This window comes from Thermobia domestica, chromosome 15, assembly GCF_964235325.1.
Source record: "Thermobia domestica chromosome 15, izTheDome1.hap1.1, whole genome shotgun sequence".
NCBI classification, from domain to species: Eukaryota; Metazoa; Arthropoda; class Insecta; order Zygentoma; family Lepismatidae; genus Thermobia; species Thermobia domestica.
This window is the reverse complement of record NC_137468.1, coordinates 170,272,481-170,299,653: the sequence shown is the minus strand read 5'-3', so window position 1 is coordinate 170,299,653 and position 27,173 is coordinate 170,272,481. Positions and strand designations below refer to the sequence as shown.

Here is a 27,173-nt window from a genome sequence, read left to right as displayed (position 1 = left end):
TTAAAAACGATAATTCATAATTTTTGGTTATTGTAGTTGGTAACTCTGTAAAACACCTATTGACGAAATTGTATGTGGATTTTAATGAGTTAATTTGGTGAGAAAGAGGTGCCAACAGCAAATAACTGATGACTGTTAAGGTAAATAACACATATTCATAAAAAAAATAACACGTGGACAATAAGTTTTATAAACAAATTAGGAAAGTGCCAGAAAACGTACGGTACGTAACTTCTCGAAAAATTTTTCAAGTTGCCAGTGTGTGTGATTGCTTATAGGCCTAAACAGAATATTGATATGAGGAACACTGTGCTTTGTTACTGTACTCTTATTGTGTATTATTAAATCTCTAATTAGAAAAGATAGGCTATGTCGAGCAATATACACGGTGTTACAAAAAATCGCCAATAACGCTTGGTACATGGATATACACGTATAAAGAAGCAAACAAATTAACTTCGGTCCTAAACCACCGGTACTAATGAAACATTCTTAGAAGCAACACTACTTTTGATATGTAAATATTATATTTTAAAAGTGTATGCATTTAAAACTACAGAGATTTCTTTATTCAATATTTGATTGTTCCTGAGAGAGCGAAATTGGAATCACAGACAGATCAACATCTATTACAGACGGTGGTTCAGGGTGTATTGATGGTACTTTACCTCTACAGAATTTCCAGATTGCAAATTGGTTCCTCTTCATCAGTCATACATTAGTACTTTGCTACTTTCTAGTGCAAATGGATATGGAAATTAAAAAATCATATTATTAGTTAGTTATACAAAGTACAGTGAACGAATTTATGTGTTTTTAACCTCCTAATTATTTAAGACCTAGAAGTAAATGATAATGAAAAAATAATTAGTGATATGGTTCTTACAATTTGGAAAATAAAGTAAAGAAATGGAAATAATTTTCTTTCCGGGAATTTATATGCCAAGGAAAAAACCCGGAAAATTTTCATTTTTTCTTTTCCTTTGGGAATATTCCCTCTTCCCATCACTAATCATAAGCAGTTGTTGAAATTTTACTTTCGGCAATTGGTTAGTTTTGGAGGGCCAGGTTTGTAACAGACTTTTTTTTGCGATATTCTATAAGGGTAAGGTTAGTAACGTGTAATTCAGATAGTATTGTCGAGCGAGCGTTAGTGAGTGTAAGCAAGCTGGGGGACTGAGCTTTCGTGATGTGGTGCATCCGAAAGGAGCAGCCGCGTCAGCGAAGACAGGTGTACGTAGTGATTGGTAAGTTCCTGGGAAGATTCCAAAAATGGGAATTTCTGTACAATTACAAAAAAATTGCATTCTGTTATTATATTATGATTTCAAATATAAATTCGTTTTTATATCACACTATGTTGTTACTGTTGTCCCCAGAAGAGTCTTTAAAATGTATATTCTGGACGATGTTATGTTATTAATATTCGGCAAATTTTTACTTTGACTCCAACTGTGACTTCAACCGATTCATGTGATCCGGTTCCCGGAGCAGTTTAGGAATCATTCCTAAACTGCTCCCGGAACCGGATCACATGAATCGATTACAATTACTAACACAGTGAAAGTAATGTACGATGTTAAGAATTATACTATAAGTACAAGGGCCACAATGTTACTATACGATGTTAAGAATTATACTATAAGTACAAGGGCCACAATGTTACTATACGATGTTAAGAATTATACTATAAGTACAAGGGCCACAATGTTATTATACGAAGTTAAGAATTATACTATAAGTACAAGGGCCACAATGTTACTAAACATCAATTCAGGTGAAGCGGTGACTATGAATTTTGAGATCTAAATGGGGGGCTACCGCCCCGCAACCCCCCCGCTCGAGTACCATAAAAACATCCAAAATAATAATAAATAATCACACCACTACTATAAAGCTAAGATAAGAAGGGAAAAATTAAAAAAAAAAAAAACACTCGTCTCTAATCATAAATCAGTGCATGACAAAGAAAAAAAAATTACATCTCAACAAGACAATAGGACAAGCAGCAGCAAACCAAATACTTTGCCTAATACTCAAATGCAAAACAAATCAAGAATAAAAATAATATGAATTAAAAAAAGAAAACACTCACCATTTCGCCATAGGAGAAATCTCATGAATAATGAACTCATAACTGCTGATTCCACACACGAAAAAATAAGATACCAAGAACTCATGCACAATACTCAACATTACTGAAAAATGTTCCTTTCCGCACACACGTCGTTTTATTAAACCGAGCACACTTGCTATTATTACAAACAAGAAACCAATAAACGTCCACTTTTAGAATACGTCGAAAATATCTTCAGTTTAGACCACAACTATGATAGGTTTTCTCTAACTCAATTCAACCAATTCAATTACGCGCTCCCGCATGCCACAAACAGCTGCACACACATACATGCACACAGAACATGTGACTACTAACCAACGACCATATGACTACACAAACACCTAGTGGGAAAAATATGAACTAAGACGTCACACCAAAGGCACGAACAGTTCTAACAAGTGACTCACGTACAAACAGTTCCAGGAAGTAACTGAACCTATAAGAACCGATTAAAGTGACAGTTGGAGTCAAAGTAAAGACTTACCTAATATTCTACATGTTTAGAGAGTGTGCATAAATTGATATTTATTTACAATATGACCTATGAAAGTTAATATATTTTAAAAATGGTACAGTAAGTCCACACACTTTTAAACCCCTAAGCAGTGTAAATTTACATGTAAGTGACTTTTTTAAACTTGACTTTACTACTGATATTATAAACATATTAAATTTTTAGATGTTATAAACAATTTTAGCCACATTTGCGCATAAATATGAATGTTCACAATATTAGCAAGATACTTTCCTATCTTTATAATTTTACATCTAACATTGCCACACACAACCTTTTTTCCTGCCCATTTCTCGAAATTTCATGCGTTAAGTCACATGCAAGAGAAGTCAGAGTATCTCTTCAGAAATTCAAGTGAGAGAGAAGAGACACACCGACGTGTAGTACTATCGGTTGTTAAAAGTTTATTAATAGTACTTCGTCTCTATTTCTTCATAATTCTAAATTACTTCACAAAATGGTTCTTTTTCATCATTTGTAAATTAGTACTTATTGGCTATTGTTTACCATTGGGGGGGGGGGCAGCTTTTGCACCTACTTTTTTGCGATATTCCGATGCGGTTGTTTTATGGTTTCATACGTTAAATTACGTTACCAACATTAAATTCAGGCATTGCAGAGCGAGCGTTAGCGAGTGAAGGAGATTTAGAGCCCCGCCTGGCGCGTTGTTTTCTATCTTCGTTACCAACAATTCAGACAGCATTGCAGAGCGAGCGTTAGCGAGTGAAGAAGATTTAGAGCCCCGCCTGGCGCGTTGTTTTCTATCTTCGTTACCAACAATTCACTTTCTTTTCTCACATAAGTCACTTCCACTTACCTTTACGGTTTATACAAATCCCCTACTGCCCTAAAAAAAAAAAAAAATCTATATTTTCCTGACTACTTGAACATCGCGATCAATTAATTTCTTCCGTAAATCATCCTACTTTTTGCTAGTTTTGCTCCCCCAATACTAAAAAATTACCATACTGTTTAGTGCAAATCGAAATTGAAATTAAAAATCATATTGTTAGTTATATATAGTACAGTCAAAGGGTTTTAAATTTTTTAACCTCCAAATTCTTTAAAACAGAAGTAGCTAAATCATATGATATTGAAATAAAGTAATTATTCATATGGTTTTTATAATTTGAAAGAAAAGCAATGAAATGGAAATAAATTCCTTCCCGGGAATTTATAGGCCATAAAAAAACCGGGAATATTCCCATTTTTTAAATTCCTTCCCACCGGGAGTATTCCCACTGCCCATTACTAGGTGTACGCATAAGCAAATATCGCGTGAAGAAGTGGGTTTTGGCAATGGTAAGAGTTTCAATAGCACCTCCCACAGTTTCACAAAAGTAGCTCTCCACTTGTAAACATAATATACATCTTTTTTACGCTGTGCAAAATTACAACGCCGGTGAAAAATAGTTTCTATTATAGTCATCTTTCATATCCATTTCACGTATTTTAGCCGTCGTAAAGCAATTGTAATAATTTTACACTAGTGTTCTTACACTCGTAAACATCAAATAAAAGCGCGTTTCTTCGTATTTATTTCTATCGGCTGTGGAAATTTGTTCTTTATCAATATTCGTTTCATGCAAAGTATTGCATTTTACCTGTGAATCTTCCAGAATGTGGTGCATCAAAAGTAAACAAGCACCATATATATATATATATATATATATATATATATATATATATATATATATATATATATATAAAGGGATTTATTTGTTGCCAGAAAAGCCTGGTAGTTTCCTCCTTCTAAGTTTCGACTTCCCTGTCTCTAGGTTTAATTCAGTCCTCCCAACTTCGGAAGATACTTTCTCCCTTTTTTAGGCTATACAAACTGTTTCAATGTAAAGGGGGTTCAGCTTTATCTTTTAGTAGCAATTCTTTACTAATTTCAGTATGTTTATTGTCGCTAGATATGTTGGTTTTATTTGTAGAAATACTTCTCAAAGTGTCTTGCAGCTGGTACCACCGTTTTTCATTCTTAATCTAAGTAACAGAGTAATTAAAAAAGAAACAAAAGAAAAAAAATCAGTCATGAGTGAAAAGTCACTGAAGTTGTAAATTGGAAGCTTCTTTTTTGACAAGCGTGTTAAAAGAAACAGAAGGAAATGGAAATTAAAATATAATTTAATATGATATTACCTCTTGACTATGAAAAAGCAAGGAATCACGGCAAACAAAGTAACAGGTTTTCTTCTGAAGATAGTGCTACTTCCAAGACATTTACAGACATGTTACCAGAAAATGAAAATGATTGGGTGCGTAGTGATAACAATAGAATGTTTCTGGTCTCAGTAGTTCGTCCCCTTCCATATGTGATCAAGAGCTATTTGGGAGCTGAAAAATTAAACGACCTTGGTCAGGTGCTGAACAAAATACTAATGATATTCGCGTTCTGAGTGTACTATATGTGCTTCCGTTGGTATTCACACAGAAAGAAGACTTACATACGAAATGTATGGTGCAACGATGTTACTTGCAAAAACATCAATAAACTTTTAATAAAAGCTATGATCACCAAACGTCACCCGTTTATCGCCATGACATTCCGCATCTCTACGAGAGGGACAAGAATCGTTTGTGGGTGCGCCAAGACAAGACGATAAGTCGCACGTTTCGCTCAACCTGCATTTTCTTTCAACAAATGACAGCAGACATGGAATTTGTGCCATTTATTTACAGACATTCAAGTGAAATCCCGTGTTGCGTAACCGATGGACTTGTGCGCATTAGGCCTCCTAAAGGAGCCTTGTCTCACGAAGAGTTCCCGCATGGAAGAAGAACTTTGGAAAGCCTGTGACGGGGAGTGTTGCGGCTTGGCATGACTGTGCTGCGTGCCTGTCTCCTACAGTGGAAGCTTCAGTGTCGGGCAATTGCTCAGATGCAGGGCCACAAAATTGTTCACTTTCAATGTTTCTTCTTGAGGTTAGTGCATTTATCGTTACTATAGATCGGAAAGAACTTTTGTCAGTAGTAATGTAGAAAAATTGCTGGTTTCTGTATCCAAATAAGAGCATAATCGTTCAAATTGCAAAAGAACTAATAATGTCGACAGGCATTTATTTTAGTAAAATAAACTTATTTAAATAGTTGGCTAAGTAGAAATGTAACATAATTTCGAAACGTTTTTATTTTACTTTAATCTTGAAAAGGAATATAATTTGTCATTATTACCTGTGTTTATAAAATTGTTGATTATTAACATTGGGAGGTATTGATTTTAATGTTTTGGTATTGCTTTCAGATTTGTTTGTCTTTCTTGAATATTAGATGCAACGATCAGGAGTGAAATTTGCAAAGTGAACAGCTTTTGTGCTAGTGAAACGCCTTTTCGTTATTCCAACTTTGCTTTCAATAAAGCTGAAATGGAAACAGAACACTTTCTTTTTAAAGTTGAAATGAAAACAGAAAACAATTCATTTGAAGAATGTAATTATAAATTAAGTACTTGTGAAACTAATGCTTATAATGATCCCCTTGAAATAAGTGTTAAATATAAGGATCGAGAGAGTGTAACGGAAGGGAAAGATTTTGGTTCACAATGTATTAAGGATGAAACAATATCAGATTGGAAATTAACTTCGAAAGCAATAAGTTTGTTTGAGCGTTTATCAACAGCTAATGTACTTGAAAATGCAAAACATTTTTACAGTAACATTGACCAAAAATTTTTCGAATTTACACACAACACGGAAGAGTCCAACAGTCACATATCTGCCACTATTAGAGATAAGAACGATCAAGAAGAGGACGTTCAAGAACAAGATATGCGACAAGTAGGAAGCAAAGCTGAGAAGTTCAGGTACGTTTAAACGCGTTTATTTCATTAGATTTATGTTTCATATAAATATCTATTTCCAACACTTGCAATACTTCATTAGATGTTCTTTTTTCATTTTACTGTAGACTTTGTTTATGGAATGGACAATCCAAATTCAATCGACCAATAATTTTAGTTGACAAAATTTGTTTTTTAGGAGTTGAAAACGGGTATTTATCTTTTAGCCCTGCAGCTTTTGTCGTAGGGGTCATTTTGTATGAGCCCCTGAGCGTATTTTGAACTTTTAGTGCATTCCGTTAAACGCTGTAAACTTTTAGGTCTTAAAGATAATGATTTCATGCTAAAAGCATATGAAAGATAATGGAATGGGCAACATTTATGTTCTTTGCACATTGAGACTTACTTTAGAACGTCGAAAAAAGAAGAATTTAACATTGAGGTTGAAAACTTGGAAATGCCTATTTTGTGATGTACATTTTGAAACGAAATAAACGAGGCTCACTTCAGTTTTTTGTCTACATAGACACTAGGTAATAGACAACGTCGTAAACAAATTTCTGATCTGAGAACCATGTACTTGATTTTTTTGGAATTTTTTAAAGATTGCGAATTTTCGAAAGTCGTGTATTTTCATCCTCAAATATCTCAGAAAGAACAGAAGTGAAAAATCTAAACATTGCACAAAATAGATTGTAGTTTTGCAATAATACGAAACGAAAATTGACCTACTGTCTTCTTCCAGTTAAGACCACTTCCATCCGTCCCCATATCTCGTTTTTCAATTCTAATCTAGTTTAAAAAAGCTCAAACACTCTCCAGAAAGTGAACAAAGATTCATCAGCGGTGCATCCGATTTACAGTAAAGTGGGCAGCACATGGACGCTTACATTTTATTTAATTAACGAACTTCCAGCATACGACGTTAATTTACATTTCAATCAATTTTAACCAACATTGTCAACACGTGAGAAAGGAGGTCGTCCAAACATATATTTGCCTTGAAAGAATGTCTCAGTCAAGAAAGACTAGCCCATGGGTTGGATCTACACACCTACCAACTGCGGGCAAGAGCGTTACCCACTGGCCTATCCCCATTGTGCACAGAACTATTTTCCATGTAGCCAGTGAGAGTATTAACCGTAATTCTGTTACTTTACATTTTCTTTTCTGTATTAGTAAATTTTATTTTTCTGATCCTAGATGTTTCTAAGTTATAACGGAGTATGCTAATAAATTTTGAAACTTATTAACTCTGCATTAGATTAGATTTCAGTTATGTTTTATTCTATTTTATTTAGCTTATATTCTTTATATTTTTTATGTAATTTCGTTTATATGTTGTATCCTATTGAAATTTTTATGTAATAGATTTTGAGTGTGTTATCGGTTTTACTGTGTTTATTTCTTTCACATGATAACTGATGACGAATATCAAATGGTTTTATCACAATCTAGGCGTGACTTTGTGCATCCTGTAAGTTCTTTGTATTTCAATTAAGACCGGACAATATCACTGAAAGGATCCAGTAGTTTTTCAATTAAACAAAACCGATCATACATTCATATATATATGTAGTCATGGATTTATTTCAAAAAGGAAAATTATGGAGCGTCTCTTTTTTAGACTTTTCTTTTTCAGACCCTATTTATATTCCTATCTCCCTGAGTAATATAGGGCGCAGAGACGCATGCTGTAGTATAGTAGTAGAGTAGTTACATATGGTATGAGGGGTGTCTGTCTCAATCCCAAGCCATGTAATTATGTGGCTAATATCATGCCCGCAGGTTTTCTAATTTTTTTCATTTTCCTCATGTTCTCATTCCACAATTTTTTTATGATCAGGATACACAACATTCAATTACGAATCTAAGCACATCTTATTTTAAGGGAGACAAGTATTTGTTTCTACACCTGTATCTACTAAATTTATGTGAAAACTGTAATTTATACAAGAACATTTTAAGTTATGTACACACTGGTGAAGAAGAACGTTACTGAAGGTCAGAGCTGGTATTGTCCACGAGACAGGAAATAATTTTTCTCATTACGTCTTGTAACTAAATTTTTGTAAAACTCACATTCCAGTCCCATTCTTAAGAATTCATTGAATTCTCGTCTCGATTCTTGGATAGATTTTCTGGTCTGATCTCGTCTCGTTTAGTTAATTTATCTACAAAATATGTGTCCTAATTTTTTCCTGATTTAATTTAGAACATCAAAATCTTACCGCATCACGAGAAGTAAATGAAGGTTGTGCTACAGGGTGCGGCACGTAAAACCGGCCCGTCGTAATATTCTGGTATATTGTGTTTTTGGCAACACTTAAATAATCTACCTTCCTACCAAGAGAGAGAATCCTGGAGGAGTTTTATACACACTTGACCGAAGAGGAGCGTCAGTTATGTTACTTTCAGCAGGACGGTGCAACATGCCACACATCAGCTGCATCATTGTCCCTTGTGCGTGAGATGTTTACACCAGAGAGGACAATCAGCAAAGGCTTGTGGCCTCCTCGGTCACCAGACTTGTCCACGTGTGACTTTTACTTATGGGGACTGTTAAAGGGAAGAGTATACGAAACAAATCCACACACAATTGAAGAATTCAAGACCAGGATGCAGGATGTCACCAATAGCATTACAACACAAGAACTGACAAGGGTATATATGAATCTCCTCAATCGTGCTCACATGTGTGTTGAAGTGGGCGGAGGACACTTTCAGCACCTGCTGTGAAGGCTGCTGTGAAGGTGAGTAGTCATATTCAATACATTACATTTCATTTATGTGTTGTAGTTAATCATATTCAATACATTACATTTCATTTTATGTGTTCACTTTACGGGCCGGTTTTACGTGCCGCACCCTGTATAATAGTATTTACATCGTATTTAGTGTTGGAGTATATTGCGTAATGAATTGCGGGTCTTTAGACGTTGAAAAATCCATTTCATCATATTCGCTCAATTACTTTATCAATTTTTAGACTAAAATATTGAGAAATAAGACTTGGATATAATGTTGCCCATGAGACTCGAGTTTACAAGTATTGCCCACGAGACTTGAGAAATCTCTCGTCTCGTCTCGGAAATCAGAATGAAAACGAACACTTTTCATATTTCTCGTTTCGTTTCAAATTTGAAAATTTATTTCTCAATTTAATTTCAAGACGAGTTTAGAGATGAGAAATTTCTTGTCTTAACACTACATAGAGATGAGATCACTACATAGAACTTTCGAAATAGTTTTAACGTAAATATTCCTATTGAAAAAGACATACACGAGAACTTATGGGTGGCACTTCATATGGATCTTGGTCAGAAGACGCTCTTGACATAATCATCCCTTTTATTAAACATACTCCCCTTTTAACCTACACGACATAATTATGAACCCAAACCAAATATTTCTCCTTTCTTAAGTCATTCTGGACATTTTTCGAACTTTCGCATCCTAGAAATAATTGTAAAGTTAGGTTGTCTGCATCATATTTCTTATTCTAATAGCCATGTATCGTTTTCATAGGCTATCAGATGCAGAAAGATATTTAGTATAAACAATATAATAACCTTCTTTCTATCATGTGATTGTTTTGGACTCCCTCCTCTGAAGTAAGCTTAAATTTTCTCATATTTCATAACTTTGCAGAATTTCCTTTCCCTTAGAGTATGTACAGTCGTGTTCAAAAATTTATGGCAATCCGCTTTTCATTGATAAACTTTGTATTCTTACGCACAATTGGAATTAAACAAACCTGGATGTACTTTGATCAATTTTGAATCTTTACCGTCAAAAGAACGGTGGCTGCCGAATCTTTTGAATAAAACTGTATATCCATATTATATGTGCGTGCGTTCTTAACACAAAGTTTTATATGTTTCACGAAATGTTTTTTACTACTACAAACTCTATTTATTAACGTAAGATAAGACACTGTAAAAAGTAAAAAAAAAAAAAAAAAAAAAAGTCAAGAATTTTAACCAAATGCGTCAGAGCATGTATATACACCGTCGAAAATAAATTAGCAGAATGTATTCATACTGTATGCAGAGTAAGGTATCACTTCAATTACTATATGCGTAAGACAAAATGCTTTATGCGTAATATCAACAACACATTGTTCTTTCTATCTTTTTTTTTATTTGAGTTTACTTCTCTCTGATATTTCAGCTTGGATCTTGAAATAATTAAGCACAATGAATCTCCCCTTGTTTCTAAAAATGAAACAATTCTGCAAGAAACAGAGTCAAATTTTAAACCTTTCAACCAAAAGAAAAATTATAGTGTTAGACAGGAAGTTTTTAAAAAATAATCAAGTTCACAGCCATTCAGAGGGGCGGTCGTGAACAACCAGTGTTTTGACCATTTCTGAAAGTGGAGAGTGGTTTAGATGTGTATGTGTGTGAGAAAGTGTGAAGAGAGAAAACAAAGATGCAATTTTGAATGTCCGTGCTGTTGTTATTACTCTTTCAGAAAATGACTGGCACATCAGAAAAATAGCTAAAACTGGATAAATGACAATTTTTCTAGCAACTTTCTTCTCAAAATTGCAAGGTTTAGCCATAAAATGGCTAAACTGATAACACAGTTTGTTTTATTCATGTTGTAATAAGGTCAATCAGGTCTGCTTTTCATAGTCGAGAATATCTTCTTAATCCTCTTTCATTGCATATTTTTCTTAATTCTACTACAGTATGTTTACTTAAAGTTTTCATCATCTTGTTTCTGCCTTTACCATTTGATATGATTTTCAGTTTTATTACATTACTTTTACAGTACTATTACAATTGTTATTTAACATTAATACAACTGGTAATATTCATACCGCCTGCCAAAATCCTTACGTTTGTTAGGTGTTATATTAGAATTTCAACTTTTGTGGAAATACCTCTTAAAATCACGAATTATTTAATATAACACTATTTTTTTAAAACTACCTTATTGTAACCAATATTATCGTTTACAAGTTCACTATCCCTGTTTCATTCTTATGTATATATTCTACCTAATTTTCTTTCTTGCTCCTTTAACAATATTCTTTTTTTATTAATGCTGTTGTTAAACTTATCATGTATTAAATCACAATGCTGTTATCATGTATTAAATCACAATGTTTATCCATATTTATATAGAAAATCTTCGAAAATGAATGTTTTCTTTTACATAAATATGAAAATAATTATATTTATCTACAGAATTGTAATTGAATATTCCATACTCTAATCAAGTCTTATCTATTACACGTGTATTTAATCGAATCTGCGATTATTTAGCTACAGTGATTAGTTAATTGATTTTTCCATCCCTATCGATTTATTAGGTAATTTATTCAAAGATGCTATATAAATTAACAATTGGCTTGTGCCAGATATTCTTTCTTGGCATATTATGAAGTTATCAGGTGAGGTGCTAAGCATATTAGCAGATGAGCGGTGTCTTCTATATGTTATAATGATTAGGAAGATGAGTATTAATTACAAAACATTACAAAAGATTTCATAAGTAAATACAAAAATAAGATTAATTAAAAAATATATGAAAAAAGTTTTGTCAGAAGATTTTATAAGAGAATTTTCAGGTAAGGTTGATTGGGCAGTGATTAGTGTATACCCTTATTAATCAGAAGATTTCATAAGGGAATTTGCTGATAAAATTGAGTGGAAACACGTATGTAATTATAATATGTCTGAAGATTTTATTAGTGAATTTAGTGATAAACTTGACTTAGAAATAATTTATACGTTTGTTCCACTTTGAGAAGAATCTGTACGAAAACATGCTGATAAAGTTAATTGGGATCATTTATCACATCAAACTTTATCGGAAGATCTGGTAAGATATTCTGCTGATAAAGTAAATTGCAGAAATATTTTACTTAACCAACGTTTAACTGTAGGTTTTGGTTTAGAATTTAAAGATAGGTTTCCTTGGGCATCCTCTGTTCTATTTAAAATCCGTTTAAATTAGAAGAGTATGGCATTTGATGTTACTTTAGATAAATTAGTTCATGCTTTTATGATTATTATTTATAGAAGTTTACAAATCTGCGCTTGGTAAACCTATTTAAACAGAATAACCAGTCATGCAGTTTATTAGTTTCTTTAATCAACTCTTTTAAGAGTGGTGTCTAACACTCATTACCCTTACCTTTACGAATATCTAGTTCTTGTTGCATTAAATTAAACAGCTTAATACTGTTAGGATCTCTAAACGTTTCGTATTTTACTTCATGATCTTTGTATTTTTCATATGCGTCAGTAAGCGGTATATATAGAATTCTTTGACATCGGCTACCATAATAAGGAAAAGGATCATTTAGTTTGTTCTTTGGTATATGATTAAACAATTGTCTATTGAACTGTCATTAGTATATGATGCTGCAACATCTTTTAGCTCTACATTTTGAATTTTTAATCTCTGCATATCTTGTTCGATTTCTTCTATTCTTAATTCTAACGTAGCATTATCTTCTCGATATTGTCTAAAATCTTGAGTGAAATAATTCTGTTACATTTGATATAAATTTCAGCAGAAACTCAAATTGATATTCCGAGTATTAATCCTTTTAATACCTATATACCTCTTGTTATATCGTATTTCTCTCATTTACCTCCTGGGGCCGCGGTGGCTCAGTGGTGGAGCGTTCCCCTCTATTGCATGGGGTCCCGGGTTCAAACCCTGCTCCCTTCAAGTGGACTCTGTGGTGGACAAGCACCGTGTGTGTGGGCTTCCTCGGGGTTCAACCGTTCCCTCCATCCTTATTCATTCCACCAATTCATTCATTTCTCGTCATCACCGTCTTCTTTAGCCTAACCGGCATATCCGTGACACGTAAAACTCAAAAGATTTCATTTCATTTTGTTCTTTACCTCTTTGAATTGCCTTTTTGATGTGTGGGCCCGGAATACGTTCTAGAAACGTAATGAATTAATTCTTTTTATTATTTTCGAACCAATGACCAAACATCTTTTCATCACTCTGGCGAAGTTTAGTAGCGTTAAATTATCTTGTCTTTTTTTAAAAAAAATCACCAAATAATAATACCAATGATTATCTTTGATCTGTTCTAGCAAATGTCGTTTACACTAAGCGAATAATCCATAGTACTCATATTTGCTATATAGACAATCTTTTATTTCATTTTTTATGGTTGATATCTATAAATGCTGAACGTCCGCTAAGTCTCTGAATGATTTTTGAGACGCGTCAAGTTAACGGGGCTCATCAAAAATTGTATGTGGTTTATCAGGGAGTAACGTTTCGTTAGCCCCAAACCAAGATATATTTGTTGATATTTTTCTTTTCGTTCGGTCAGACAACCCAAATCGTCCGGTCGTAAATTTTCATGATCTCCTTCAACAAACTCACGTATTGCTTGGCGGGGGGCGCGGTGGCTCAGTAGTAGAGCGTTCACCTCCAGTACTTGGGGTCTCTAGTTCGATCCCAGCTCACGCCGTGTAAACTGTCTGGTGGACAAACACCGTGCTTGTGGGTTTTCTCGGGGTTCTCCCATTTCCTCGCACCTTCTTCATCTGACCATTTCATTCATTTCTTATCATCACGATCAATCTCAATATATGATCAATGTTTAAATTTGTGGGCTCATTTTGAGTAATAGAAAACATACAATCGTCAATTGAACACATTCTTCTTATATTTATTTAAGAGAAAATCTTTGTAAAAGTACTGTTTTTATTACTTCACCAAAATCAATTATACTATCGTTTTCATATATTGTTGTAATTTCAAATTCTTCAATCGTATCACCTCTTAAAGGAAAAATAATAAAGGATAAGGCTCATATATATTGCTATGCTTGAAGTCCACATTTGTTTTAAATATTGCTATTACTTCTGTTTCTCCATGGGTATAATCACAAGCTTTAACAATCATTCCATCTGCTAAATTAAATGAACATTAATTGTATCAAAAGGATAGGACTTTGGTAATTTTATTGCAATATATTGCTTATTCTTTTTTAAAGAATTTATAATACTCAAATCCCAGAACAGTACCTATATTTCCTATTATAACATCAATATCACCTGTTTCTATTGTACTCTATTTTTTATATGATCTTATTTTAATGTTATGTTTAAGGATTGAGACTTTAAATAGTCACTAAGACTCTTTAAGCTATATTGTCCATTAGGCACACTAACAGTTTTATCACCATATTTAATCCGCGCATCATTAGTAACATTTGGAGTTAAATAAGTGCTATAAAATCCAACTAGTCCTATACTTAAATCATTATTACTGTTGTCTGGTTCATAATGTAACTTCTGTTTTCGAAATAAAAGTATTACTAGTTGAATTAGACACCTTAGCCATTTATTATATAATAAATGGATGACTTAGATTTGCCTAGATGTTCCAAGAGAAAAAGTAGTCAAATTAATAGAAGATATCATTCAAAAATTGGAATATAGCTTAAAGAAGAAAAATAAAAAAATACCTTTTGTTAAATATGTATATTACGGCTTAATCACTCTATCAATATTATCTGCAAAATCTCATTTTATTCATGTATTTATTCCTGTCACTGTTTGTTCAATTAGAACATTTTTAACTACAGGTAGTGCAGTTATTACAGGATTATCTTCTAAGCTTAATATTACTAAGAAAAAAGCTGAATATAAGATTATTGTAAATTGTATTAACTGTTTATAGAACAATTAGAGATGATAATAACATTAAATGGTGATAATAACATTAAATGGCTTTAATGTCATAAAAGTGATTACGTAGTGTTATCCTCTGCGGGATAGAGCCCTGTGAAAAATCAAACTTGTCTGTGTTTTATGTGGTATCGCAAGTTCCGCAAAATATTTTAACTAAAAACATCAAACGTCAAAGTGCGCTGAAAGTGCGCTCAGAGCAGTTTATTTACATCTACTCAAAACGCAACTTAATGCTTAGCTTTGCAAAACACCAGACTTCAGCAGTGAAATAATATGGAATCGTGAAGTTATGTTGGTATAAAGCTCTTTATACCAATCCTTGAGTAACAGGAATGAATAGTGCCATGCTTATACGTAATGTTGCATCGTATTCTTATAAGCGGGTGCTCGAAAGTAAAATGATCACCAAGGGCGCCGATTTCTCTGTGTAACTTTGGGGGGGAAGGATTCATAGAAATATTTATAACAATACATACAACTATAAAAAGTACATATAAGAATCTGTATTCAGAAATATACACGTAGCCCAAATGAGCTCTTGGCGCCCTTGGTGATCACTCACTAATACTCTGAGGAGGACATAAATTACAGTCAAGTGACTTACAGTCTTGACTCAACTCTCAAGACTAGTTAATAGGAGTCTTCTGAAACATTAAGTGCAATAGAACGTATGTTTATTTTGTGGTCAGAAAGTTCGGTAATAACCTTTCGTATCATAGGGAGGAGTACTTCACTGGCTTATCTGCAATTTTCAAATGTTACTCAAATTTATTTTTATATAAACCTCATATTTTTAAATTAATTTATATCGATTTGAAACTGACTTTATTTTATATATAAGATACGCTAGTAAATAAGAATGTAAAATGTGGATTACACAGAGAAACACTTGATTTTTTGTTTTTAATGTTAGGGAATTTTTCACTTTTGTGATAATTGTGATATTGATGTATGTCGTGTCACGAAAGAACTCCTAGTACACCAACCAAAAATTCAGCTCTTATAAAGAGTTTAATATATGGCTTAATTAAGTTCACTGGTAAAGATTCGTGTCACAGAAGTTTATATCCCATGATGGCGAGTCTCATCATACACCCTATACGGCTGAATAGCTTATGGACAAAAGAGTTTATTTTACTACCCTTGAATGACATTTGGCCCAAAAAATTCACGAAAATAATTTTATCCGTTCTTTCTTCATTGACCATAGTGGCTCAATAGTAGTGTGATCACTCCGGCACGGGGCACTGTTTTTATTCCAAATCCTGGCAAGTGGGCTTTGTTTTGTACGAACACTGTTTCCTCGGGTTTTCTGGACTTAACCCGTGTCCTGCACTTTCCTTACTCCATCATCCTCATTCATCTTCATCCTCTCTCTTAGCCTAGGTGCATAAATGTGGAACATGAAAGTGGCTGTTACAAATAAGTGTTGACAGGCAATATACCCACGGAAAGAGTATCCAGGGGGATTAAAATTTGATTATAGTCCTGTTCTATTGTACGATATTTCCATGTGTTCTATTGTACATGGGATGATTGCTAATGCTGTTTAGCTCAAGATCGTAAGAGATAAATGGAGATTATAGCATTATTCGTGGCAAAGCTTACAAGTAGCAAGGTAGGTGAGATCTATCCATTGCGTAGGAAATGAAACATAAGACTTTTGATAGGTTGGAAATAAAAAAGAGAACCAAGAAGAATGAAAATATCTAAGACCTTCAGCAACAATGAATTACTTGTGTAGGAAACGACTTTCATTTATCATCATTGGAACTTCCGATAATCATGTATGTTTTTCTGTATGGTTACGTGGTCGCTTACTCTGAGGGAAGAACATAGACTGAACGTATTTTGGAACAAGTGCCTGAGACGAATGTTTGGACCGAAGAGAAAGGGGAATAGAAAATTGCGGAAACTTCTTAACAAGGAACTACATTGCGAATTTATGCGGTTTACCAAACATTGTTAGGGTCACGAAGTCTAGGTGGCTCAGGTGAACAGGTCGTCTAGCCAGGATGGAAGAAAGGGTAGGAACGCTTTCAGTCTTAACTGGAAGACCAATCGGAAAACGACCATTAGGAAGACCTAGGCGGAGATGGAAAGGCAATATGAAGATGGATCTCACAGAAAGAGTAATACACAGGAGAAACTGGATCTGGGTTCCATAACCCATAGACCGCTGTTAGACTGGATGAGAGGACGTTTCAATGATTAACCATAGGCATCACTCCTTGTCTAATATTTACTTTATCTAATTCCAAACCTTCCTTTTCCTCTATCTTATTAATGGTATTTTATGTCAAAATACTGTGCAATATTTCATCTTCGGGTTTATGCATACATCCTCTGACTTAAACATGGTCATTTCTAGGTTACAGGAGCGCATGTTATTCAAATATGTCTCCAATTTTTTTTGTGAAACTGGTTATTGTAGTGATCAGTGATTATCTCCGCCAATAATTACGCATACAAAATCATACATCTGATGAGGCATACCCTTGTCATCAATTGTACGATACTACCACAGTTTTGTGCGAGGAGGGTGTGGAATAGTACTGAGAAGTTACTGATAATGCACATTGTATATGGGGGGAGATAGGCACCGGAGAAAATTTCGTCTCTTTGAGAGGGATAGAATTTCCTTGCCAGGCCACAGAGCAAATCATCACTAGTTCGCACAACTCCCAAAATATAAAATAGCGAATCTAATAATGCGATGTGACCTGACGAACTACCAACTTCTTTCCCAGGTTGTGTTTTTTAACAAGGACTAAATCGGACATCTTATTTCAGTAAAACTGAATTATATTTTAATTTACAAAACGAGATAATTGAACGCTGAAACCAAAGTGCCATAAATAGTATATCAATGTGGCTGTCTGATATACGAACTTTATGTATTAAAACTGACATTATGTTCGGCTACATCCTGTTTAAGAACAAAACACACCCTAAACAAAGGTTAAGAGAAGTATTTTCCTGTTTAAAACGAGACAGCTTGAATATCATGAACAGAATTTTAAGGTAGCAAAAGCAAGCTCTTTTCAAAAACTAATGTTCACGTCATTTTTTAAAATAAAAGTTTACAGAGGAAAGATCTGCTTTTACTGAAAAATTGTCTTGCCACTTAATAATTTTTATACGGTAGTCCTAAGCTAACGTGAATTTATGTTTACCAGTTAGTATTCAATAAGGCCTTACGGTTACAGGTATCTCGTTCGGATTGCTTATCCGAATGGGCACTTCCTGTTGCAGACCTTCGTGTGAGCATTGTCGTTGGTAAAAAGCAAATTTGTTCCTCTAATTTTTCGATAATTGTCCGCTGAATATTGCAACTTCATTACCTCTCAAGCACGCAAATACAATGCAAATAAGTAAAATAAAAAGAAGCAAACAGGTTCTGTTGAATCTTTCTGAAGTAGAACTCCCTCTCTCATAATGCAGTACGGCGGTACGGCGGTGCTGAGCTTTTTTTTTTTTTTTTTTTTTTTTTTTTTTTTTTTTTTTAGAGAAAGGGACCTGCGAATTAGAAGCAACTTCCCATGGGTTTCTGATCCTTGCCTCCCGTTCAATAAATGTGTTCACATGTGTGTCATCAAAGTTTACTAGGTTTTTAAATTCTTAAACTTAGTACCAATGTTGTCACGTTTTACGAGAAAATTTCTTTGCTTGTAATGTATATCGTTAATAATTGTTCCTTTAATCATGGTATGAAATGTAGATACTGAAATAGACTTATCACAAAGCTACAGTAGTATTTTTTAACGTATGAGCTGTCAACACTACTTGCAATCGAGTAGGAAGGACAAACTGTCTGTTGAGCAGGTTGACGAACTATCTTCTCATCTGCAACCATTTAAATACAAGTCGATGTTGAGAAGAGGATAATTGTTCCACATATCTCATCTTCTATTAAGCTGGATTATGTAACATTGTCACGAAACCAGTCTATCGTGTTTTATAGTTGGTTTTAGTACACAATAAAGAAGACTAATGAATTTTGAAAACAAAATTTTTTAAAAAGTTATTAAGGGGCGGTGAACTAAAGAAATCTACGTCGCTGTAGTTATAGTTCATATGTACAGTAGTACGAGACCAGATATAGTGGTTGTGCTGCTTGCATCAATAATACGCATGAGGATTGTAAACTTATTAAAGAAAAAGCTGTGTAGGTGGTTTGCTAGATATAGAAAAGATAAGAGAATATTGTACAAGATCCTATGATGTGGGTGATACTAATGCAATGATAGGACTTAGTTTAGTCTAAGATGACATCCGGCAGAGAATTTTTATTTCTGGGACTATGAGCCTTTGGGTTCGGTTAATCACAGGATGAGTGAGTTTCGTATATTACTCTATGTGTACTAATGTTTAACGAGGAAGGGTGTATTCTATTTTCTTTATTGTTTAACATATGCCGCAAAAATTACACAGTGTAAATTACTTCCAAAATTTTAAATAGAGATGGCAATCTATCCAACAGTTTTCGGTCTTCATTCATACTTTCGCGAACGTATGATTAACAAGTTTTTTATATGGTTGTAGCCAGCAAAACACACACTAGCTATGAGGTTGCGACCTTTTCAATAGAATGTCCGGAAATCGGTGCATAACTTAAACTTTCGAATTTCACAGTTGATGCAGTAAATACAAGTGGGGCTATGCTGTTTCGTAGTGCCTCGGTTTGTCTTCTTACTGGAATGAAATGTCGACCAGTTTCAGGATGCATTTTTAACATGAAGAGTGACCTTTACTGAGATAATATAAAATTAAATGTCTACCTTAATCAGAATGATTTGGTTAAGGAGCAGAAAGAAGATATTTCCTAATGCTGTATATCAAATGTTGACTGTTTTTCTTGAATCTGCGTTGTAAGGGGTTATAAATGATTAGTGTTCATCGCCATATTAGGCATAGAGTATCATGTAATTTTTACTCCTACAAGTTTTTATTTAAAAGAAGTTACGTATGTAGCTCGTAAAACTACATAGATGCACTTAGTAAAGAATGCCCACAACGTCTTCTCCCATAAAGGTTTTTGTATAATAACTCAGGAATGGAACACGCAATATAAATGTGAATTCCGCACCAAGAAAGTTTGATTTTTTGACATATTTCTCCCAAGAAGTAGAATGCACCACATCAGTAAATGGACGGGTGAGAAACTGGAAAACGACGTTATATACAAGAAAACTGATGCAAATGCATTCTTTTCTTGAAAAAGCATGTTAACTTTAATGCCAGATATTCTGCAGTTTCACATGTTGCACATGCTAAAATATTGTAACAGCCATATATGTTGTGCTTCAGTTGTGTTAAGAGCGGAATAACATTCGTGACATCTGCATGGAAGCTCAGTTTTCCTAAAGTTTCTTCTATGCTGGAAAAACTGTGATAATTAAATTGTATAAGATGATGTGTGATGGATGTCTGTATATTAATTTTTATATTATATGGCAACCTAAATAAATATACACAAATTTACGTCAATCATTCCATATAGCGTACATCACTTGGCCAGTAATTTTCAATAATAAGTCTATATAATAAATTTCACCTCCCTAATATTATCCACTCGTTAGATACTTCGTTTTGGGGAAAAATTTAAACCCTTTCTGTTACTGATATGATGCTCATTCTAATGAAAGAATGTAAAGAAAAAGAAAGCATGAAAGAAAAGAGCCGATTGAGAGATAATGCTAGCTGGAGATTAAAATTTAATTTCAAGCTCTTCACCCGTTTCCTGAGTTAGTTAGATACAAGTTGGATATTAAGTTTACGTACTGAGAAATAATATACAGATTGTTCCCTTTGTATTTCCGAAAATTTGGTATTTCCCAACATTTCCATAAATGTGGTATTTCCCAAAATAGTACACGCGACAGTTCATTTTAAATGGTATTCTAATTTCTTCTAACGACAGAGATTCCAGAGATGACTAACGTGAATTTTTAATCTTCCCGTTTCAATAAAAGTACATTATAAAATTCCACTTGAATATAGGCACTTAGTATTAGAAAGTTTACTTCATACAGTTGCCTTACTTTTTATAATGTAATTTTTAACATATGTACTTCATGTTTTTAATATACAGAATGGAGCATTTATCGTGACATTGTCTTCTAACTTTCAAAGTATTAAAAATAAACTTATTTCTGTGTGTTGAAAAATAACGTTACAGTCCGAGAACCTTCAAAATTCTTGAGGCCTCTAACAGTAATACCACAAGGTTGACGAACGATGCAATACATATCCTCAGTATCTTGCCATCAAATTTTAACATAATATGTATTTTTTGTACGAGGATGTGAAAGCTACAAGTACTTGAAAAGAGGTTATCAAAAGGTTTTATTTCGTAAATATCCTTAGGCATGTATAACATCTAACCACGTACATATATTCCAATCGAAGTGAAAATGTAATATGCACTTCAATTTAATATACCAAAAAATTCCAATGATATTAAAAAGCACTAGAAGAGATTAATAAACCTAGTAGAGCGATGTATTTTTGGCAAAATTTTAAAATTGTTATAGTCTACTTTTGATTCCTTCCGATTATAATAACAGTTTCTGGTAGGGGTAATTGCAAGAATTTGTTGCAATTAGAAAATTTCTCAAACCAATATTTATGATATAATAAATAGACATCTTCAGTAACATCGGATCTCCATTCTGACTTATAATAATGACAAATTTATTGCATAATGTGACATATTTATCTTGTTATGATTCCCGGCGGGAGCTCATGTGGTTCGGATTCCACGTTAATCAGTAGGTCCACGTCTCATATAGCCTCGCTGCTGAAAGGGACGCTAAACTAAAATCAACTCAACTCAACTTATCTTGTTATGTACTTGAGTTAAGTCTGATATCGCAGATATAAACGTAGTTAGAATTTAAGAATCAAAAGAAAGTTTATTCTCTGGTTTGAAGAACGGAAATGGTGTTGAAACCCGTCGATAGTACTGTTTTCATGTTTCTAATAGATGTCAGGGAATCTCAAGATAGTATCAGACTTCAAAATACAATGTATAATGCTTTCCTGAGCTTAACATTTAGTATTCAATGAGAAATAGACGAAAACAGTTATACCCCATTCCCTCTATATTTTAGAAGCAAAGTATTTGCGTTTCTTTAGTGTACCAAATATTAAGCTCAATTTCCATTTCCTTGTTTGATAATTCTTTTCAGATTCCATACATATGTTTCAAATCCTCAAACAGGCATAAAGTGTGGAAAGGAATTTAGTCGAAAATTACATTTGCCAGAACACAGGTTAATACATACAGGTGAAAATGATCTCACGTGCCAAGAGTGTGGAAGCGGATTAGGCCGAAAATCGTGTTTGACAAGGCACATCTTACCACATACAGGCGAAAAGTCTCAGACGTACCATGAGTATGAAAAGGCATTTACTGGGAAATCACATTCGGCAACACACGTGTTAAAAAATACAGGTGAATACCGAGAAACATGCCAAGAGTGTGGAAAGGGATTTTGTTGTAAATCGAAGTTGGCACGTCACATGTTATTACACAAAAATGAAAAAACTCAAGAATGTCAAACATATCGAAAGAAATTTAGTCTAAACCCAAAATTTGCAAGGGACGTGCTAATACATGGAGTCGAAAAATCTCTAGCACGCCAAGAACCTGGAATGGGATTTAGTCGAGAATCAAATTTGGAAAGGTATATGTTGATTCTTACAAATGGAGAACCTTATGCGTGCGGAGAGTGTGGAAAGGTTTTTAGTCGAAAATCAGATTTGAGAAGACATATGTTGACACATACTGGTGAAAAAACTCACACGTGCGAAGAGTGTGGTCGGAAATTTTTAGAAAAATCATCTCTCGCAACACATATGTTAACACATACAGGTGAATACCCTGAAAAATGCCAAAAGTGTGGAAAGGCATTCAGTTGTAAATCGAAGTTGGCAATTCACATGTTAGTACATACGGGTCAAAAACCTCACACGTGCCAAGAGTGTGGAAAGGGATTTAGTCGAAAGTCAGTTTTGGGAAGGCACATGTTAATACATACAGGTCAAAAACCTCATATATGCTATGAGTGTGGAAAGGGATTCAGGTGTAAATCAAAGTTGACAAGGCATATGTTAATACATACAGGTCAAAATCGTTACAGTTGCCATGAGTGTGGAAAGCAATTTACTGAAAAATCATCTTTGGCAAAACACATGTTAAAACACACAGGTGAATATCCTGAAAAATGCCAAGAGTGTGGAAAGGCATTTAGTTGTAAATCGAAGTTGGCAATTCACATGTTAATACATACGGGACAAAAACCTCACACGTGCCAAGAGTGTGGAAAGGGATTTACTCGAAAAGCAGATTTAGTAAAGCATATGTTAATACATACAGGTCGAAAACCTTTCTTCTGCCACGAGTGTGGAAAGGGATTTACTAAAAATTCACATCTGGCGACACATGTTAAAACACAGGTGAATTACAGAATGATGCCAAGAGTGGGTAAAGGGATTTAGTCGAAAATCATATGTTAATTCATACGGGTGAAAAGATCCAGGTATGTTAAAAGTATAAACAGGGATTTTCTAAGATCTCATTGGGCAACACACGTGTTTACACATCACTTTGAAAAGCTTCAAACATGTTAAGAGTGTGGAAAGGGATTCAGTCGACAATCACATTTGCCAAGGCACATGTTGACACATACAGTTGCAAAACCTCGCACGTGCGAAGAGTCTAAAAGATTTTTTAAAAATCATTTTTTAACAAAATACATGCTAATGCATACAGGTGGAAAACTTTTAACATGCCAACAGTGTGAAACGGGATTTACCGAAAGTACAGATTAGGCAAGGCACATGTTAATACAGGTGAATAATCTCACATGTGCAAAGAGTGTGGAAAATTTTATAGAAAAATCATCCTTGGAAAAGGACATGATAATACAAACAGGTGAAAACCTCAACCTGCTAACAGTGTGGAAATTTGATTTTGCAAGGCACATGTTAACACATGCACCTGAAACACCTCACACGTGCTAGGAGAGTGTAAATAGATTTATTGACAATTGATCTTTGGTAACATATGTAAATATATGCAAGAGAAAAACCTACAACATTCCAAGAGTGTAAAATGCAACTTAGAGGATATTAGTATTTGGTATTGACGTTTCTAAGCGTAAAAGAGCATTTAATCGAAGTTCAACTTAGGCAACATATGTTATTATATCCAGATAAATAAACTAGGTAACTGCCAAAAGTGTAGTGAGAAATTTAACGGATACCACATTCGGCAACGCACTTACTAAGATTTGCGGGAAATATGTGTGAGAAATGCGGACTGCTATTGATTAAAAAATCACATTAGATTACAAAATCGATATTCAAACAGATACGAAATTCACACGACTCAATTAGTAAGAAGTACTCAGTTTTCCACAAAGATTGTACAACAGGTATTTGTAAAAGTTTATAATGGGAACAAATGCACCTTACAGACGAGAGGCCTTTGACGTGTAAAAGGTATGAAAAGGAACTTATTGAAAAATCAGTCTTGCAAAACTCATTTTAATTTACGGGGAATGCTAGGAATCAATCTGCGAGGAAAGCAGAATCACGAGACGACATTTTAACACTTTCAGACGTAAAGCCTCATTTATCTTTGTGGGAAGGAGTTTTGTTAGTTATCATATAACACAAGTTAGAGAGCGAATTTCAGACAAACGAAAAAAATTTCAGAAAGCATTCGTACATATATACGCATATTAATACACATGAATAAACATACATGAATCTGTTGTATATCAAATTTACGTCACTTGGACAAATATTTCATTTTAAAATCAAGTATCTTGGCCAAAAATTTAGTCGGAAATACTGACTCCTTGAAAGCTACTTCATATTTTGTAACCTGTTTAGATGTTTCTTATGTACATATTGATTCCTGTCAGATTTTGCGAGAAAATACAAAAAACAGAAAAATGCTTCTCTTAATAGTCGAAGCGACGCGATGTAGCTAGAATATGGTGTGAGTAGTGATGGGCAGTGAGAATATTCCCGTTGGGAAGGAAAGAAAAATGGGAATATTGCCGGGTTTTTCTCCTGGCATATAAATTCCCGGGAAGGAATTTAATTCCATTTCTTTATCTTCCAAATTATAAGAACCGTATGACTAATTAATTTCTTTTCATTTATTGAGATTTACATCTAGGTTTTAAATAATTTGAAGGTTAAAAAATAACAATTGTTGACTGTACTTTGTATAACTAATCATATGATTTATTAGTTTCATTTCCATTTGCACTAAAAAGTACCAAAGTAATAATTTACAAATGATGAAAAGGAACCAGTTTGTAATGAAACGTACAAATTATGTAGAAATAGAGATCACGTACTATTAATACACCTCGAAGCATCGTTAGTAATAGACTTCGGTCTGTCACCTCTCTCTGACTCGGATTTCTGAAAATGTACTCGGACTTCTCTTACATGTGAATTAACGCATGAAATTTCGAGAAATAGGTAGGAACAATGGTCGTGTGTGGCAATGTCATGTGCTAAATTATAAAGATAAATCAGTATCTTGCAATTTTTGTGAACATAAATATGTATGCGCAAAAGTTGATAAATTGGTGAGACATTTATTTTGTGGCAGTTACCCGATCTAACTTATTTATAACATTTAAAAATTTAATATGTTTATAATAATAGTAGTAGAGACAAGTTTAGAAAATCCACTCACTTATAAATTTAAACTGTTTAGTGGTGTAAAAATATGTGGTCTTAGTATGCTATTTTTTTCCACATACTTTAATAGAATATATTGTAAGTAAATATACACTTATGGATACTCTCTAAATATAATAAAATGTGGATAACATAATATCGTTTAGAATATACGTTTTAAAGAATCCTCTTGAGACAACTGTAATAATACACTGTGATAAAAAAAAAACGAATTTAACTTTGAAATCATAATATAGTAATAGAATGCAATTTTCTTTGTGATTGTACATAAATTCCGGGAAAAATTCCTATTTTGGGAATCTTCGCGGGAATATTCCCGAAAAATATCGTCCTGGATATTTGTCCATCAGTAGGTGTGAGTATGGCGTGCTGATATTGTTACAATCTCATTTAATTTCCTACTTAAATGTAATAAGTTTGTTATTGCAAGACAATGGTATAACCGAGAAACGAGGATGATGCATTCTCCTTTTGTTAGTGCAGTGATATTAAAAATGATTTCTGTGAACATGAAGTGCGTTCTATTTTTGATCCCAGTTTTAAACCACTCTTTTATCTCCCAGTGTAAGTCTACGAGTGTATATGTGAGACGGTAATTACCGGATGCATTTGAACCAAATATAGTGAGCTATTATCTCATGGTCTAGGAAGTAAAGATTGAATATGGTAGCCAAACTCGGCCAGCAACCGGCTTAGCTCAGATCTTCTCTGTTCATATGGCTAGTTTTTGGCTCGGTACCTACTTCCTGACTCTGAAGGAAATTAAGCAGGCGAATACAAAATTGGCTAAGAAATAAAAATAGTATATTTGGAAGTTCTTTGATCAAGAGGTTGCTCCCCTCAGTTTGTACACAGCTTGCTTCGCTTCTGGGTAACTGCCAACGGAATCTCAACGAAATTCATTGGGCTTGAATCCAATGCTTTATGCAACGAATATCTCTATTGGAAGTGCTCGGCCAGAACCAGGCTCGGGTCGCAAACTCATTGTGTACTGCAGCTGTGTGCGCCGAGTTCTATTTCAGTTTACTTACAATATTCCCCTCGTTATAGTTTATCACAGACACATGCGCGCAAAATAAAGTATAATTACACAAAAAAAAAATCCAGAGCAATTTATTTAACTATATGCAGTATTCCTCATTTTTCGAATTCTTTGCGGCTTGTTTATCAAAATTTGCAACTGTTTACAAATAAAAACTAGTAGAAAAAAAGATCAAAATTTAAAGATATTATACTACTTCTTCTTTAGCAGAATTTTTAATGTGAATGACTTCAGCAAATACTGCTCTATACCCCTTTTGAAAAACACATTAATTGGAGCTGACTGTATATTGAGGC

The 27,173-nt window shown here is 33.9% G+C and overlaps 1 protein-coding gene across 4 annotated transcripts; it reads left to right on the top strand.

Moving 5' to 3' along the window:
* LOC145671353 (uncharacterized) lies at positions 1-26,336 on the top strand. 4 transcript variants are annotated; one of them, XM_081740406.1, is made up of 3 exons: positions 1-223; positions 5,907-6,438; positions 22,295-26,336. In XM_081740406.1, the coding sequence occupies exons 2-3, from the start codon at positions 6,002-6,004 to the stop codon at positions 23,604-23,606; spliced, it is 1,749 nt and encodes a 582-aa protein (XP_081596532.1). In that variant the 5' UTR covers positions 1-223; positions 5,907-6,001; the 3' UTR covers positions 23,607-26,336. The 4 variants fall into 4 exon arrangements, with proteins under 4 accessions (XP_081596532.1, XP_081596529.1, XP_081596530.1 ...); XM_081740403.1 differs by having other exon boundaries at positions 5,881-6,438; XM_081740404.1 differs by having other exon boundaries at positions 13-140; positions 5,881-6,438.
* The last annotated feature ends 837 nt before the right edge of the window (positions 26,337-27,173 follow it).